General features: G+C 42.5%; 1 protein-coding gene across 2 annotated transcripts in view; it reads left to right on the forward strand.

Moving 5' to 3' along the window:
* Positions 1–7,902, forward strand: part of BFSP2 (beaded filament structural protein 2) — a 48,395-nt gene extending 40,493 nt beyond the window's left edge. For both annotated transcript variants that reach the window (NM_001099963.1, XM_089330277.1), the window contains 2 exon segments: positions 6,004–6,224; positions 7,663–7,902. In NM_001099963.1, the coding sequence (NP_001093433.1) occupies positions 6,004–6,224; positions 7,663–7,666 (225 nt within the window). In that variant the 3' untranslated portion in view covers positions 7,667–7,902.
* The last annotated feature ends 11,147 nt before the right edge of the window (positions 7,903–19,049 follow it).

A 19,049-nucleotide genomic window follows, 5' to 3' on the forward strand; every position in this document is an offset into this window, starting at 1 on the left:
ATTAATGAAACACACCTAGCTTCCAGTTTTTTTATTCAAACACACTTTATCCCTCCCACCAATCCCAGCCTCTTGTAATCAAACTTCTGGGCCTAGAATGAATTTTTATTAGCTCCCACAAATGAAAGAGAACATGTGGCATTTGTCTTTCTGTGTCTAACTCATTTCACTTAATGTGACATTCTCTAATTTTATCCATGTTACTGCAAACAACAGGATTTCATTCTTTTTTATGGCCAAATAGTAGCCCCATCATGGATATATTCCACATTTTCTTTATCCATTCAACTGATAGTGGATACATCGGTTTATTCCATATCTTGGTTATTGTGAACAGTGCTGCAATAAGCATAGTGGAGCAGGTATATCTTTGATACAGTGTGCTCATGTCTTTTGAATGCATATTCAGTGTGGGATTACTGAATCATGTGACAATTTTATTTCCAGACTTCAAAGAAATCTCCATAGTGGCTGAACTATTTTACATGCCCATCAACAGTGTGTAAGAGTTCCTCTTTCTCTACATCCTCACCACCATTTGTTACTTTGCGTATCTTTAATAACAGCCACATTTTTAAAAATTATTTAAGTTATACAAGTTTCATGTATTTGATATGTACAGATTTAGGAACATAGTGATGCTTCCTAAGTATACCACCTTACCTTCCCTCCAGCCCATGCTCAAATCCTTCCTCCTTCCTCTCTTATTCCCACTCTTAATTTTTACAAAGATGAATTTTCAGTTTACTTTACACTTGTAAGGTTAACCCTACATTAAGTAAAGAGTTCAACAAGTAGTATGAAGAAGCAATATACTGTTCCTCATCAGAAGAGATAAGGGTGTAAACCATCATCACATCTCACAATGTCCATTTCATCCTAAACATCACACTGGAGAGACTCTATTAGTTACCCCAGAGCAGGGAAAACATATGATATCTGTCTTGTTTGGGACTGCATGGTGTAATTTACATTTTTTTGAATTTGCTGAGACCTGCTTTATGGCCTAGCATATGGTCTATACTAGAGAAAGTTCCATGAGAAGAATGTGATCCTGCAACTGTGGTGTGAAAAGTTGTATAGTTATCAGTTAGGTCCATTTGGTCCATAGTGTCAATTAGCTATGTTTGTTTGTTGATTTTCTGTCTAGTTGATCTGCCATTGATGAAAGTAGGGTATTGAAGTGCCCCATTACTGTTCTGTTGGAGTCTATGTCTCCCTTTAGATTCATTAACATTTCTTTTTTAAAAAAATTTATTATTTATTTGAAAGTCAGAGTTACACAGAGAGAAGGAGAGGCAGAGAGAGTGAGAGAGAGGTCTTCAATCTGCTGGTTCACTCCCCAACTGGTCACAATGGCCAGAGCTGCACCAATCCGAAGGTAGGAACCAGGAGCCAGGAGCTTCCTCCGGGTCTCCCAAGGGAGTGCAGGGGCCCAAGGACTGAGCCATCTTCCACTGCCTTCCCAGGCCATAACAGAGAGCTGGATCAGAAGTGGAGCAGCTGGGACTTGAACTGGTGCCCATAAGGGACGCTGGCACGGCAGGAGGCGGCCTAACTCGCTATGCCACAACACCAGCCCCACATTAACATTTCTTTTAAATATCATGGCACCCTGACATTTTTCTATTAATATTTCTGTTGTTTACTTTGGATTTCCTTTGTACTTTTACTGGGATATTTTCTACTTTCAGATTCTTTCATAATGATGAGTGTCTTTCTGTGTTTTTGTGTGTAGCACATCCTTAAGCATCTTTTGTAATGCTGGATGAGTGGTGACAAATTATTTCAATTTCTGTTTATGGAAGGTCTTTATTTTCTCTTGATTCATAAATGAGAGCTTTTCAGGGTACACTATTCTGGGTTACAATTTTTTTTTCCCCTCTTAAGACTTCAACTATGTACTTCAATTCCCTCCTAGCCTCTAGGGTTTCTGATGAGAAGTCAGCTGTGAGTCTAATTGGAAATCCTCTGAAAGTAATCTGGCTTTTCCACATTTTAGAATCTTTTCTATTTTACTGTTGAAAGCTTGACTACAGTGTGTCATTCTGAAGATCTTTTCTGGTCATGTCTATATGAAGTTCTATGCATCTCCTGTACTTGGACATCCCTTCCTTTTTCCAAATTAGGGAAGTTTTCAGTAATTATTTCACTGAATAGGCCTTCTAATCCATTCTCTCTTTCCATACCTTCAGGAACTCCTAAGACCCATATGTTGGGTCATTTCATAGTATTCCATAAATCTCTAACACTGTTGTGAATTTTTCTAAATTTTTTGGTCTGATTGAAAAATTTCCAAAGATTTCTTTTCTAGCTTAGATATTCATTCTTCTGCCTCACCAAGTCTATTTTTAATAGTTTCCACTGTATTTTTTATTTGAGCTATTAAATTCTTCTTTTTTAATATTTTATTTTGATTTCTCTTTAAAATATCAATTTCATGGGAAAAATTTTTATCCATGTCATGTATGGATTGCTTTAATTCATGGATTTGATTCTGATGGCTTTTCAGTAATTCTGTGATTAATCTTCGGAATAAAGTTTCAGGCATTTCATCATCTCTCATCTAAACATTCTTTTTTTAAAATTTTTTTTTATTTTTTGACAGGCAGAGTGGACAGTGAGAGAGAGAGACAGAGAGAAAGGTCTTCCTTTGCCGTTGATTCACCCTCCAATTGCCGCCGCGGCTGGCGCGCTGTGGCTGGTGCACTGCGCTGATCTGATGGCAGGAGCCAGGTACTTCTCCTGGTCTCCCATGGGGTGCAGGGCCCAAGCACTTGGGCCATCCTCCACTGCACTCCCTGGCCACAGCAGAGAGCTGGCCTGGAAGAGAGGCAACCGGGAAAGAATCCGGCGCCCCGACCGGGACTAGAACCCAGTGTGCCGGCGCCGCAGGCAGAGGATTAGCCTAGTGTGCTGTGGCACCGGCCTCATCTACACATTCTAATACTGAAATGTTGTTGTACTCCCATGGGGAGGTCATATTGTCTTCCTTATTCTTTTTTTTTTTTTTTTTTTTTTTTTTGACAGGCAGAGTGGATAGTGAGAGAGAGACAGAGAGAAAGGTCTTCCTAATTGCCGTTGGTTCACCCTCCAATGGCCGCCATGGCTGGTGCGCTGCGGCTGGTGCACCACGCTGATCTGAAACCAGGAGCCAGGTGCTTCTCCTGGTCTCCCATGGGGTGCAGGGTCCAAGCACTTGGGCCATCCTCCACTGCCTTCCTGGGCCACAGCAGAGAGCTGGCCTGGAAGAGGGGCAACCAGGAAAGAATCCGGCGCCCCGACCAGGACTAGAACCCTGTGTGCCGGCACCACTAGGTGGAGGATTAGCCTATTGAGCTGCAGCACTGGCCATCTTCCTTATTCTTATTTCTTGAGTTTCAGCATTTATTTATTTATTTATTTATTTATTTTTTTGACAGGCAGAGTGGACAGTGAGAGAGAGAGACAGAGAGAAAGGTCTTCCTTTTGCCGTTGGTTCACCCTCCAATGGCTGCCGCGGCCAGCGCGCTGCGGCCGGCGCACCGCGCTGATCCGATGGCAGGAGCCAGGAGCCAGGTGCTTTTCCTGGTCTCCCATGGGGTGCAGGGCCCAAGCACCTGGGCCATCCTCCACTGCACTCCCTGGCCACAGTAGAGAGCTGGCCTGGAAGAGGAGCAACCAGGACAGAATCCGGCGCCCCAACCGGGAGTAGAACCTGGTGTGCTGGCGCCGCTAGGCGGAGGATTAGCCTAGTGAGCTGCGGCGCCAGCGAGTTTCAGCATTTATTTTTAGGCATTCGAGGAGATACTTGTAGATTTTTTCCTCTGATGGCTTTTAACCATGAACTCTATCCTTGTGGCTTAGTGGAATGCCTGTTCTTCCAGTGGGTACACAGAGGTGCATGTGAGATGTGGCCAAGGAGCTATGGTCAGTGCTCCAGGATGGGGAGAGTGTCCAGGGTGACATCCAAGTTGGGCATGGTAGATCTCTTGTTTACAGGAGGGGGAATGGTCACCTCTGTTGGCATAACTGCACCCTTGCCTCCTCTCTTCCAAGGTGATCAATGCCTGTTGTTAGCCCTCAGTGGGTACAGCACTTATCTGTGTTTCCTCATGAACCGCACAGAGGATCTGAAGAAAGTGCTGTGGCCAGTATTGTGGCTCCCTACCCTTGCCCTGGGCTAGCCCCAACTGTAGTGGGCATTTTGGGGGATTGAACAGCAGATGGGAGACCTCTCTGTCTGTCTCTCTGCCTCTGTCTCTGTTTTTCTTTCTCTCTATGTCACTTTATCTCTCAAATAAATGAAAATTTTTTAAATAAGAAGATTTAAATAAGATAATATGGTGACCAGATAGCAACCAGATTTAAGATCATGTCATGACTAAGAATCTCTCATTCAAGCCATAACTACAAGTTCTGAAAAATCTGTCTTGGAGAGAAGGGTACAGAAGGTTGTTTAATCAAGATTCGATTTAATCCAATTTAGAAGTATATTTATCTTTTTATGTATTATATGTAAAAGAGTCAGATACTAAAGTATAGGTCCACCATAATTAAAATAATTTTCTATGGAGGTGCACACTATTTTCCAAAAAATGTTTACTAATCATCTGTATAGGTTTCAGATGAGACATATGGGAAAATGAGAATAAAGAGGGTTTCTAGAGTAATAGGGAGGTAGAAAGGTGAGGCACTAAGTATAACCACAATACCTTTTCTGTCATCTGGAGATTTGGGGCGACTTACCTATACCAGATACCTACTTGTGCCGGGCCCTGTCCTGTGCACTAGGGTTGCAGAAACTCGGTTTCTGTCAAGTGTCACCCTAGTAAAAGAGATATGCCCCTAAGCAAGCTTAGTCCACCGCGGTGAGTTTAAGGCATGCATGCGTTTTGGCTGTCCTGGAGACACAGAGGCCCCTAGCCTTGTGGTGGTAGGGGCATGGAGGGTTAGGGAAGCCCTCCTGAACTTGGACTTGGGGATAAGCAGAATGAGGCAGATGAGGATGCTGGAAGGGATGGAGGAGGAGGTGCAGGTGCAGGAAAGAACGTGACCCCAGTAAATTCCAAGGCTAGGTAGGAATTGAACAGATAGTGGCAGTCGTGTGTGCCATGTCAGGAGCTTGGGAAGCTATAGCTATCAATGGGGTTTAATCACAGGAGAGGTAAGTCGAATTTGGAGTTTAGATAATGCACAGTGGTTGATGTGTACAGGATGCAGGTGGAGAAGGAACTACAGGGAGATGAGCTAAGAGGCCAGTAACGTTTTTCCAAGTGAGAAGTGATAATTATCTGCTCCCAGGCCATGGTGGCTAGACAGGACAGGAGGGCCCTGGTGTGCAGACTTCGCAGGATACGCAGAGGCAGTGAAGATTCTGTTTCAATGAGAGGAAGAAGAGAAGGGACATATCTTTCCCCAGTTTTGAGCTCTTGTGAATTCATGAATAGATGCTCAGAATGGCAGGGTGCCGACAAGATTTGAAGGAGGCCAGTGGCTCCGTTTTTGGATGCCTTGATTGAAGTCTGAGCTATACTTCCAGCAAGCAGTGCAGCTATGGGCCCATAGCTGGGGGGAAGTGGTTTGTGGTGGAATTGTCAATGCATGAGTGTGGTGGAGACCAACAAAGCAGACTGAGAATGCATAGCTCAGAGAGTGACTAAGTTTGGGCTGGCAGGAACCCACAGTTGAAGGGGCAACGGAGGAAGAGGGAGTAGCAATGACTAAAACTACTACTAAACTCTAACCTACGACTAAAACCCTAAAGAAAAAACGCAGAGTTTGTAAAGGCCAGACATTCGTTCTAAGGATAGCCATGTGAGAAAATCTGGAGGTGGCAGCATTGGCGCAGAGCGATGAATGGGGCTTCAACAGCGTGAGGGGTGGGGGTGGGGTGGAGAGTGGGGGTGGGGAAAGGACTTCAAGGGGTGGGGGAAGGAATTTCCGGAAGAGGGCAGCAGGGCCGTTTCCCTCAGGGACCCAGCCCTTGGGCCTTAGGTTTGGACCAGGTTTGCTCTCTCGTAGAAACGGGGCCTGGAGAACACCCTGCACGACGCCAAGCACTGGCACGACATGGAGCTGCAGAACCTGGGCGCCGTGGTGGGCAGGCTGGAGGCAGAGCTGGGCGAGATCCGCGCCGAGGCCGAGCAGCAGCAGCGGGAGCGCGCGCAGCTGCTGGCGCTCAAGAGCCAGCTGCAGAAAGACGTGGCGTCCTACCACGCCCTGCTGGACAGGGAGGAGAGTGGGTGCGTGTGGCTTCTCATTGCATTGTAAAAGAAGCGCGTGCTAGCGGGCTTAAAAATAATTTCCCCGGACACTATAGAAGAAATTAAGATAAGAAATCACCCTAAACGCTCCCCCTCCCCGCATCCCCACAGACCAGCTGTGGCCTTCCAGAATTTTTCTAGTCACATCCAGGTAGTCGTATGTGTAAGTGTGCATGTATGTATTGTGTTTATATTCACGCACATGCACACTTATATATGCCTAGGACATAGTTGGCAGCTCTGAGTAAGTCTTCGGATACATGCGGTAGAACTCAATGGGCAAGGCCATAACTCAGTGATCCCGAAAGTGCAATGTTAACTCTGAACGCCTGGGAATTATTTAAAATGAAGATGTGCTTTAGTAGGTCTGGGTTGGGGCTGACATGCTGATTTCTTTTGGACTGAGTAAATTTCCAGGAGTGGGGTGGCTGGATTACATAGTAGGTCTATATTAAGATTTCTGAGGTATCTCTATACTGTTTTTTTTCACAGGAGCTGAACCAAATTATGTTCCCACCAACAGTGGATTAGGGTATCTTTCCCCCTACATCCTTGCCAGTATTTTTGTTTGTTGAGTTCTGTGTGAGAATGAGTTGAAACCTCACTGTGGTTTTGATTTGCATTTCCCTGATGGCTAGTTATCCTGAGCATTTTTCAGGTTTCTGTTGGCCATTTGAATTTCTTATGGTGCATATTTTATAGGAGATAGAATAGCAGGTGTAAGAGACAACTTAGAAATCATATAGTACAATCCCTCATGGGTCGGGGGCAATATAAAGGCCCAGCATGGAAACACATTTATCCATTATCACACAGGGAGGGGAGGTGGAACTGGGCCTGGAGCCCAGGTCTCTGCTGTTTCTGAAAATGTCGTTCATCTCTCTTCAGAAAGTGAGAGAGGCACATGGAAGCTACCTCAGACCTTCTTTCAGAGAAAAACATGCAATGCAGCTTTTTTCCAATAGAGTTTTTAGCAAATTGGTTTCTGTTGATTATAAAAGTCAGTTGTTTCTAACAGAGGGAATTTTTCAATTGCATATGAGCATCTGAATAAATACACACAGTCATTTTAAGCAAACAAAGTGTGGTGAGATAGGACGGATTTACAAGAATATAAGCACTCTATTTTGTAAGTGCTTGAATTGTGTCAGCACAGACCTAACTCTTTATCTTCATTTCTTCCCCAAACTCTGCAAGTGCTACATAATTATCCCAATTTTACTGACAGGAAGAAAAGCCCCAGAAAACTGGAATCATTTTCCCAAGGTCACACACTAAAAATCATCAAGCAGTAATTTAAAACCCCAAACTGTCATGTTCCAAAGGCCAGATCTTTCTCAGGACACGTCTATCTTTCCCATGAACTTGTTGTGTTTTCCTCATCCCTTTTTTTTCTGACTTATATGTGTTTTTGCAGTTAGTGGAGAAATGTCCTATTTCCATGAAGAAAACGCGACTTCCTTGCTGCCAGCGGCCAATGAAGTTGCTTGAGAAACTTCCTGCTGCACTTCAGTCCCTGATGATTTCCCAGTTGACTCAACTCGAGCAGAAAGCTTCCTGGAAGTGGAGAGTGTCCTTTTTCTTCAATTTGAGTAGTCTGTAGCTCGAGCAACCTCCCTTGTACCTCTCCAAATAAATGCTTTGTGTGTGGCTTCCAGTCTGCCCACCTTACTTGATTGACTTTTGGTTGGGGATGGAAGTCACTTCTCCTGACTGGCCCTTGTTCATAGAGCCAATCTTGATGGCTTTGGAAGGGTCCTGGAGTGTGGCTCCACTTACCTTGCCATCCCATCCAAGGGTCGGCTGCTCTTGGATCGATTAATCAATCAAAGTGCCACTTAGACAAAACTGTGCTCATGGCAAGCAGGATTGCCACAGTGTGTGACAACAACAACAACACTCTTGCTCGACCAGGAAGTAGTATGGTGTCTTCTTGCATGTATCATAATCACAGGCATCACCGAGTATCCAGATATCTTTAATGCACTCTGCATGTATATTTCTGCACACACACACATTCTGCTTGCTATTGGCAGAACACGTATACAATGTAAGCCTGTGGGGAGCTAATGAGGTTGTGCTGGTCACCCCACTTCCAGTTCCAGAATTTTCTTCCAGTATCCTTTCTGAAGCCCTCTCAAGGGCCTAGGCCGGCCAAATATAGGTCATGCATCTGTCACCACTCAGAAAAGATTCCCTGGCCTCTTGATTAGATTGAAGTTGTCATGGCTGGCGCCGTGGCTCACTAGGCTAATCCTCCGCCTGAGGCACCGGCACCCCAAGGTTCTAGTCCCGGTCAGGGCGCCGGATTCTGTCCCGTTTCTCCTCTTCCAGTCCAGCTCTCTACTGTGGCCCGGGAGTGCAGTGGAGGATGGCTCAAGTGCTCGGGCCCTGCACCTGCATGGGAGACCAGGAGGAAGCACCTGGCTCCTGGCTTTGGATTGGCGCAGCATGCCGGCCACAACGCACCTGCTGTAGTGGCCACTTGGGGGGTGGTGAACCAACAGAAAAGGAAGACCTTTCTCTCTGTCTCTCTGTCTCTCTCTCTCTCCCACTGTCTAACTCTGCCTGTCAAAAACAAAACAAAACAAAACAAAAAACAAAAAAAAAAAAACAAACAACTGTCACTTGTGCCTTACCACAGGCCCTCAGTGCCTCTAAAACTGCAGAAACAATAAATCAAAATAGTCCACACTAATTTCTGAATTCTTCCCTCAAGCTTCTGTCATTCTACCTGTTACACAGAGTTAGAGCAACACATCCAAGCTGCCTCTTTGTCCTTGTGAGATACTAATCCATTAGGGGTACATTGGGAGACCATCCTACCTGAGGTTCCAAATAACCAAGGCCCACACAAACAAAACTCCTTTACCCCTAAGAGGCTTCACGGAAAAGTAATGCAAGAAATGGAATCTCCCAGTTGAAATTGCTCCAAATGATTTTCCTTTCTGCCTGCAGGATTGTAGGAATTTTAATAAGTCACATAGGTAGAGCACTTTTTATAGTTTGTCAGCCCCTTTATACAATTCAGTTTGTTTGAGGCACAGAAAGAGGCAAGGTACCACCACCTACTACATTTCAGTGAAGTAACTGTCCGGTAGCTGCACCCTATGGGCCTGCCTACAGTTGAACCACCTGGGTACAAGGGCCCTGCCTGAAGATAAAGGACAGCCATGGTGCAGGCTATGGTGCGTGCACTCCACACAGGTAAGTTTCTTTCTTGTTACTGTTAGATGTTTTTCCCACAGCCAAAACCTGAATCCTGAATTCAAACACAGCGGAGACTTGATCCCTAGAGGATCAGCCATCAAAGGGAGGGAGGTCTGTTTCTGAATGGCCATGCGTTTTCCAGGGTCTGGAAGCCATTTCAACGTTGGGAGGAGGGAGTCTCCACCACGCAGCGCGGCGTGCCGAGCTCTGTGCTCTCAGGCTCTCCCGAGCAGCTGCTGTGGGTCATTCACCTAATCAGCTTCTGGCTGGGCCATGGCAGCCTGGGGCTTCCTGTTCCTCACTCCGTTCTTGATATTTCTCTTTTAAAAACTGTATTTAAGGGATACAAACGTCAGGTATTTCATATATACAGATTCAGGAATGTAGTGTTACTTTCTACCCTCCCTCCCACCCACACTCAGTTCTTGCTACTCTACTGTGGCTTCATTAGCAGATATGAAAAGGCACTGCTGGCCCCCTGGCTCTGGCTATCTCTATCATCTCTATCTATCTATCTATCTATCTATCTAATCAATCATCTATCTTTATTTGTATCTCATAAATACATTAAGAACATAGTAATTCTTCCCACTGTACCTGGCCTCCCACCCATTCTTCCCTCTCTCTTCCTCCTCCCTCTCCTGTTTTGTCTGAGAAAGAAAAAGAAACAGAATGGTATGAAAAAAGCTAAGACAACTGTTCTTCAACAGTCTATACAAGGGCTGTTCTATGTTATTGTTTCTTGAAAGTGATTTTGCTTTTCCCCCCCTTTCTTTCTTCCCTTCATTCCTCCCCATTCTTTCCTTTTAGAAACTTAATTGTGTTTAAAGAAGAACCCAAGGATGGTATATCTTTTGTGAGTTCTTAGACATAACTAGAACTTATGGGACATAATAATATTCTCCATTTAATACACTAAAAGGAAGTGATTCTTGAGAACAAGTTTTACTATTAAGTCTCATGTTACAACTCTTTGGAGACAGAGGTCTTGCTTGAAAAGTCAGTGCACACTGACTCTTGTTTATTTAACAAATAACACTCTTACGTATGAAGTCAGTAATCACCTAAGGCTCTTGACATGAGCTGTCTTGGCTATGGAAGCCTTTTGGATCCACTGGCTTGAAAAGGCAATAAGCATAGTGGAAGTTCTCTCCTCCCTGCAGAGAAAAGTACATCCTTCTTGGTGGCCATTTCTTTCCACTGGCAGGATAGCCGCTCTGCAAGCTGCTTCAGGACTTGCACTCCTGGGTGCTCAGTATTCTGAGTCTTGAGATTGTGTTGTCTTTGTCACCTCAGGAATTAGTTGTGAATTCTGAAATATTTGTGGATGGAAATCAGAAAAAACAAATCTAGCTTATGGAAATTTGCCATTAGCTGGGTATAAATAGGTTTTTATAAATAGAAGAACATAGAACCAAACTACAAAAATTAGCTACTGTGTATGATTAAATATGTATGAAAAATATACAAGTAATATATTAAAATGCTGTATATTATATAGATATGCATATATAATGTCATGCACATATTTGTTTATGTATATAGAAATACGTATATTCAGGCCGGCGCCGTGGCTCACTAGGCTAATCCTCCGCCTGCGGTGTCAGCACACTGGGTTCTAGTCCCGGTCGGGGCGCCAGATTCTGTCCTGGTTGCCCCTCTTCCAGGCCAGCTCTCTGCTATGGCCTGGGAGTGCAGTGGAGGATGGCCCAAGTGCTTGGGCCCTGCACCCCATGGGAGACCAGGAGGAAGCACCTGGCTCCTGCCTTCGGATTAGCATGGTGTGCCGGCCACAGCGCACTGGCCATGGCGGCAATTGGAGGGTGAACCAACGGCAAAGGAAGATTTTTCTCTCTGTCTGTCTCTCTCTCTCACTGTCCACTCTGCCTGTCAAAAAAAATGCATATTCATACAAGGAAAAATTAAAAAGGACTTTTATGAAAAGACTGTAGCTTGAGAATGAAAGCACTGTATTTGTCAAAAAGTTGATGAGATGCGTACATGATACAATCTCCCTAAATACCTAGCACAGTGCTCTAGACCAGGCTGAAGTCCTCTGATGTATTAGCTACTGTTTCTCCATAGTATGTCCTATTATCATGCTGTAAACTATGACACATATGTATAGCAGAATGAGACTTGATTTGGAACCACACGTGGGGTTCTTCAGTAAAGACTCACTGAAATGCTCAAGAAAGAAATGATGCACTGTCCAAATTTACATCGAAGAAGTCCTGGGGGGATGCAAGTGTACTGGAGACTTGGTTAGGGTTCTTGTGAGACAAGATTGTCTAGGAATAATTGTTGAAACTGGATAATGGCACATAAGATTCATCCTATGTTATGCCCTGCTATTCTATCTTTGACATTTTATATAATTACAAATTTTTATCAGGGTTGGGAATTCAGATGCTGACAAGGCTGGGCAGGTAAGACAAATGAGAGCAGCAAGCAGTGTGGAGACCATGGCCATTTGGGAAAGAATCCTATCTTTTCCAAAAGACAGCGACTATTCAACTCCATTTCAGTGTTGGTATCCCATAATGTTGGGCCAGAAATGCCAAGTTTTTCATTTTTTCTTTTTTTTATTTAATAAATGTAAATTTACAAAGTGCAACTTTTGCATTGTTGTGGCTTTCTCCCCCATAACCTCCCTCCCACCTGCAGCCATCCCATCTCCCACTCCCTCTCCCATCCCAATCTTCATTGTTTCATTTTCAATTATCTTTATATACAGAAGATCAACTTAGTATATACTAAACAAAGATTTCAACAGACTGCACCCACACAACCGCACAAGATATAGAGTACTATTCAACCAGTAGTGTTATCTTTAACTCTCATAGTGAAACACATTAAGGACAGAGATCCTACGTGGGGAGCATGTGCACAGTGATTCCCATTGTTGATTTAACAATTGGCACTCTTATTTATGACGTTAGTAATCACCTGAGGCTCTTGCCATGAGCTGTCGAGGCTATGGAAGCCCCTTGAGTTCACCAACTCTGAACTTGTTTAGTCAAGGCCATATCACAGTGGAGGTTTCTTCCTCCCTTCAGAGAAAGGTGCCTCCTTCTTTGATGGCCCGTTCTTTCTGCTGGGATCTTGTTCACCGAGATCTTTGATTCAGGTAGTTTTTGCCACAGTGTCTTGGCTTTCCATGCCTGTGAGACTCTCATGGGCCTTTTATTTTTTTTTTTTTTTTTTATTTTTTTTTTTTTTTTTGACAGGCAGAGTGGACAGTGAGAGAGAGAGACAGAGAGAGAAAGGTCTTCCTTTGCCGTTGGTTCACCCTCCAATGGCCGCCTCTGCAGCCGGCGCACCGCGCTGATCCGATGGCAGGAGCCAGGATCCAGGTGCTTTTCCTGGTCTCCCATGGGGTGCAGGGCCCAAGCACCTGGGCCATCCTCCACTGCACTCCCGGGCCACAGCAGAGAGCTGGCCTGGAAGAGGGGCAACCGGGACAGAATCCGGCACCCCAACCGGGACTAGAACCCGGTGTGCCGGCGCCGCAAGGTGGAGGATTAGCCTATTGAGCCACGGCGCCGGCCTTCTCATGGGCCTTTTAGCCAGATCCAAATGCCCCAAGGGTTGATTCTGAGGCTGGAGTGCTGTTTAGGGCATTTGCTATTCTATGAGTTTGCTGTGTGTCCTGCTTCCCCCACAGCATCATTCTCTCCCTCTTAATTCTATCCTTCATTATTTGCAGACATTGGTCTTATTTGTGAAATCTCTTCGACACTTACCCTATCTTTTTGATCAGTTATGTACTTATACTTATCACTTTAACAAGTGAGATGACATTGGTACATGCCTCCTTGATGACACTGAGTTGAAATCCCCTGGCACATTTCTAGCTCTACCATTGGAGGTAAGTCCGAGTGAGCATGTGCCGACCTGTATATCTCCTCCCTCTCTTATTCCCACTCTTATATTTACAGAGATCACTTTTCTGTTAATTTTAAATGCCTAAGAATAACTGTGTACTAATTACAGAGTTCAACTAGTGGTATTAAGTAGAACAAACAACAAAAAAAATATTAAAAGGAATAAAATAGTAAGTTGTTCCTCAACAGACAAGGGCTGATCACATCACTGTTTCTTCATAGTGTCCATTTCACTTCAATGGGTTTCCTTTTAGGTGCTCAGTTAGTTGTCGTCGATCAGGGAGAACATACAATATTTGTCCCTTTTGGACTGGCTTATTTCACTCAGCATGATATTTTCCAGATTCAAGACTGGCCAAAATCAAAATTTTTTTGAATTCTCTAATTCTTTAGTTATTGGAAAATGACTAAAATTTTTTTTACCAAAAAGTCTGCTATTGTGTTTATGGAGATGAAAAATTATGATTACTCTGATTTGGTGATTACACATTGTACACTTTGGGTTATCTCACTCTACCCAAAAATTATGTACAATTAAATAAAAAAAGTGTGCTGGCCATCTAAGGAAGGTTTGTAGAACAGATGCATGGTGAATCTTCCAATTTATAAATTTCCAGAAAGGCATGTAAAACAATTCATTCTCTCAAAAGTAAGAATATAAATTAAATCATTTATGAGCTAAATATCATAGCCTGCACTCTTCTGTACTGTTAATCCTCATTAAAGGTCTTGCTCTGAGATATGCATTGCTCTCTAACCCCTGTCTCTCAATGAAGTTTCTCTGATTGCATGTGTTCCAGTTATAACATCAAAGCTCCAAATACTAGCAACCAAGATATCATGACTGTCCAAGACCAGAATCCGGACAGTGAAGAACTAGATACCTCCTGAGCTGATCTCTGTTTCTTGTTCGTTTGGTTGCTCTTCCTAGTGGTAAGCAGATGCTTTACAGAGGTTGAACAAACCTTATACCTCAGGGGACAAGATGACAGGCTGTCAAGTGCAAGGCCTCCTAGAGGAGGACAGGGTGATTTTGTGAAACGAGCCTCTAATGAGAAGGAAATGTTCAGTAGTTCTCTCTCCATCCTGCATTTTCTTATTCTAAGTTACTGTGACATTTATATTTATTTTTAAAAAGTCGTATGCAATGTGATTCCTGCTTTATTCCATTCTCTCTGTGCACCATCCTTCCTTTTTCCACCATAGTGCAGTGATGTATGCGAGGAGGCGCAGTGTCAGCCCTCATGATTTCTTCTTCTTGACAGGTGTGTAGATTTATTCTTTCTGGTATGGATTTTTCTGAATGACTGGATTTTTAGAATATCAAATATCATTTTATACTAAAATAAAATATTGTACACAAGAACAAATGGACAGAATTTTTTAAAAAACTATTTTATCTTGTTTCTTTTGAAGAATGGGAAATTGTCTTGTATTGCCAGATAAAATTCAAGTCCTTCAACTCTATTTGGGTATACTGCCCTCGCTCTGACTTGTGGTTATTTTTCAACTTGTCCATGCATATTCAGATTGGATTCCTTCTGTATCCTCTAGTTTATGACCCCATAGTGGTGATAGCCTTCTCAGTAGTTCCCCTTTGAATAGAATTTACTCTACTCTTTTTAACATTGGTCAAATAATATTTTAATTAGCAGTTACGGTGCCATGACTTGTAGAGGATCAAATTCATAATTGGATTCTGGCATTTCTCACTGGGGACCCCAAGTATGCACACTGCAGCCCTCTTCTTCACTCCTCCCTAGTGGGTTTTCAACACAGTGGTGAGTAAGGCTCCTGACACATTGCTCCAGGTGCACTTTTATTAACTGGCCAGGCGGTTTGATCCCCATGATTCTGAGTGCGTTTTCTGCAGCTCAGTGAGAGTCCTGGGTTTCATTTGAAAGGTACCTCTAGATGGGAACGTCTTTTTCTTGTTCTCCATCTTGAGTAAGGATTCTTCTTTGGCTCCCTGGGCTGCGACATTTTTTTCTTTGATTATTGTGAGGCCTGTGTGTTGTCCATTTGTTCCTTTTTCTCTCATGTGAAATCATTGGAAGGTGACCCAAGTACTTGAACCATGTGGTATCCTGGATTGATTTCCATGCTTCTGTCTTCAGGTTGGCTCAGATCTGGCTACTGTGGCTGTTTGGGGAATGAAGCAGTAGGTGGAAGTTGTCTGTGTCTGCCTCTCTCTCTTTCTCTCTTCCTCCCCAGTCATCAATCCAAATTTCTATAAAATTTCCTCAAAGAGGCTACACTAGACCTCTCACTTCCCACTGGCTCTCTCATCCTTCCTCTTCCTGCCACTTTCATTACTGTCTCCAGATGCTGTGATGTTCTAATACGTCCCCTCTGGACTCTTAACTTCCTACATCTCTCTGTACACCTTGTAACACTTTCCCCTTGCCACTTCATTCCCTCAGCTCTCTACAGTCACATTGTGTTTAGGTCCCCTGCCTCTAAGGGGCTATCAAAGGTACCCAAAGTTCTTTCAAGGAAAAGAACTACCTGAAGCTCAAGTAGAGAAAAACTTTTTGAAAATAGCCCGAATATTTGATCCTCATTGATAGGTGAGCTGTGCAGACAAACAGCTGGTGAATGTCTTCTCAGTCTCTCCACTAAGGTGTAACCCATAGTCTCCATAAGAATATGTGTGTGTGTATATATATATAGTCTCCATAAGAATATGTGTGTGTGTATATATATATATAGTCTCCATAAGAATATGTGTGTGTGTATATATATATATAGTCTCCATAAGAATATGTGTGTGTGTGTATATATATATATATATAGAGTCTCCATAAGAATATGTGTGTGTGTATATATATATATAGTCTCCATAAGAATATGTGTGTGTGTATATATATATATAGTCTCCATAAGAATATGTGTGTGTGTATATATATATATAGTCTCCATAAGAATATGTGTGTGTGTGTATATATATAGTCTCCATAAGAATATGTGTGTGTATATATATAAATATATATATAGTCTCCATAAGAATATGTGTGTGTGTATATATATATATAGTCTCCATAAGAATATGTGTGTATATATATAGATATATATATAGTCTCCATAAGAATATGTGTGTGTGTATATAAATATAGTCTCCATAAGACTATGTGTGTGTGTGTATATATAAATATAGTCTCCATAAGAATATGTGTGTGTGTGTATATATATATAGTCTCCATAAGAATATGTGTGTGTATATATATATAGTCTCCATAAGAATATGTGTGTATGTATAAATATAGTCTCCATAAGAATATGTGTGTGTATATATATATATAGTCTCCATAAGAATATGTGTGTGTGTGTATATATATATAGTCTCCATAAGAATATGTGTGTGTGTATAAATATAGTCTCCATAAGAATATGTGTGTGTGTGTATATATATATATATATATATGTCTCCATAAGTCCACATACATCAAAGGAAATTCTTAGAAGTGCACTCCACCAGTATGGACTGTAAATTTATACATTGTGGATATTAACTGGTGAGCTTCATATTATTGATGTATGACTATCAGTTTACAATGAAATCTGTAAGATCTCTGCATCTGTCTCTATGATTATTTATGAATCTATGTTATGCATATGTGATATTTTTCCTTGTCTAGAGGATAAGAAGTAATTAATGTAATCAGTTGGAGATCTAGATAAGTTGGCTAATATGTAAATGATGTTATATGCATGTGTGTGTGTGTTGTGTGTGTGTGTGTGTATAATAGCTAAGGTTCTCATAGAAGCAAAGCCAAATGCTTTTCAAATGCACATGAGTTAGGTAAATCTTTGGTAAATAACAAGTTAGTGTTATAGTTTTAATAAAATCAGTTCTGTCTTTCAAGTTGTCAGCATTATGTTTAACATGAATATCTATTTTCATTCTAATTAGCTTTAGTGGTCCAATAATTGACTACTGTGTCTACTGGAAAATTAAGGTTATAGAAACATAAACTTAGCCGGCGCCGCGGCTCAATAGGTTAATCCTCCACCTTGCGGCTCTGGCACACCAGGTTCTAGTCCCAGTTGGGGCGTTGGATTCTGTCCCGGTTGCCCCTCTTCCAGGCCAGCTCTCTGCTGTGGCCAGGGAGTGCAGTGGAGGATGGCCCAAGTACTTAGGCCCTGCACCCGCATGGGAGACCAGAAGAAGCACCTGGCTCCTGCCATCGGATCAGCGTGGTGCACTGGCCGCAGCTGCCATTGGAGGGTGAACCAACGGCAAAAGGAAGACCTTTCTCTCTGTCTCTCTCTCCCACTGTCTAACTCTGCCTGTCAAAAAAAAAAAAAAAAAAGAAAAAAGAAAAAAGAAAAAAAGAAACATAAACTTAACCTCAGAGCAAATGGAAAGGGGAAGATGCTATAAAAGTGAAATGTGTGATATCCTTTACCTCATGCATGTCAAGCACAGTAGTGAATCTAAAACCTTATGCAGAAAATTTTTAGATTTCTACTCTCATGCTACTTAGCTAACATGCACATGAGGTAATAATAGTTACTAGGAAATTAGTTAAAAGAATTCCTAGATTTGTTTAATGTCATGTCTTTCTAGAATAAAAATCTATATCATTTCATGGTTAGATAAACTACCAAAATGCTAATTACTGAACATATCAAATGCTTGTCCATGACGGAGCTATAGACTGAATAATTGTGCCTCCCTCAGTGTCTCTGTTACCATCCTCACCATATCGTGATGATGTTAGGAGGGCCTTTGGTAAGTGATGAGGTCGATTTGAGGGCAGAGCCCTTCCCACCCTAAGCATTGCTTATCTGTTTCTGTTCTGTAAAGCCCTGAAAATTTTCCACAAATTATTGCACCCTGATTGTCTCCTTGCTTGAGCGCTTCCATGAGAAGTTGTTTTATTTGAAGTTACAAAGATTAAGAATGACTTAATCAGATAGATACACATGGAACCCCACCCTGGGATATTGACAGTGATGTAGCTGCTCTCCTGAGTGAAGTGAGAGATTAGAAGGCCATAGATATTGAAAAGCAGTAGTAGCAATAAGAAATTCAAGGAAACACAAAGGAACATGTGACTAATAAAATGTGTAGGTTTATAGGAATTTGTCCAGTACATTCATTACCTAATTTGTTGGAGTTCAATGTCCATAGAATTCTCTTGTTTTTATGTTTATTTCTGTCAGTTAAGTGGTAGTATTCACTCTTTTATTTCTGATTTTAGTGTCTAAGTTTCTTTTTTATTCTTTTAAGCCCTTTTTTTGAGAATTTTAATTTTTTTAAGATTTTATTTTATTTGAAAAACAGATTTACAGAGAGGTAGAGCCAGTGAGAGGGAGCGGTCTTCCATCCACTGGTTCACTCCCCAAATGACTGCAACGGCCAGAGCTGAGCTGATCCGAAGCAAGGAGCCAGGAGTTGGGCCACCTTCCACTGCTTTCCCAGGCCACAGTAAAGAGCTGGATCAGAAGTGAAGCATCCAGGACTCGAACCGGCACCCATATGGGATGCCAGCACTGCAGGCTGGGATTTTAACTTGCTACACTACAGTGCCGGCCCCAATTTTAATGTTTTTTTTTTTTTTTAACAGATTCAATATGGTTTGTAGACACAGTTCTCAGAACGAAATTCTCAGAACATAAGATATTCTCTCCTTCCCTCCCTTGCTCCCCCCACTTCCCTCTGTGTCCTCCTCTCTTCCCCTTTTCGTTTTTTAGTTTTTGA

This window comes from Oryctolagus cuniculus, chromosome 4 (genome assembly GCF_051225735.1).
Source record: "Oryctolagus cuniculus isolate XC-2025 breed Fujian yellow rabbit chromosome 4, ASM5122573v1, whole genome shotgun sequence".
Taxonomy (NCBI): domain Eukaryota; kingdom Metazoa; phylum Chordata; class Mammalia; order Lagomorpha; family Leporidae; genus Oryctolagus; species Oryctolagus cuniculus.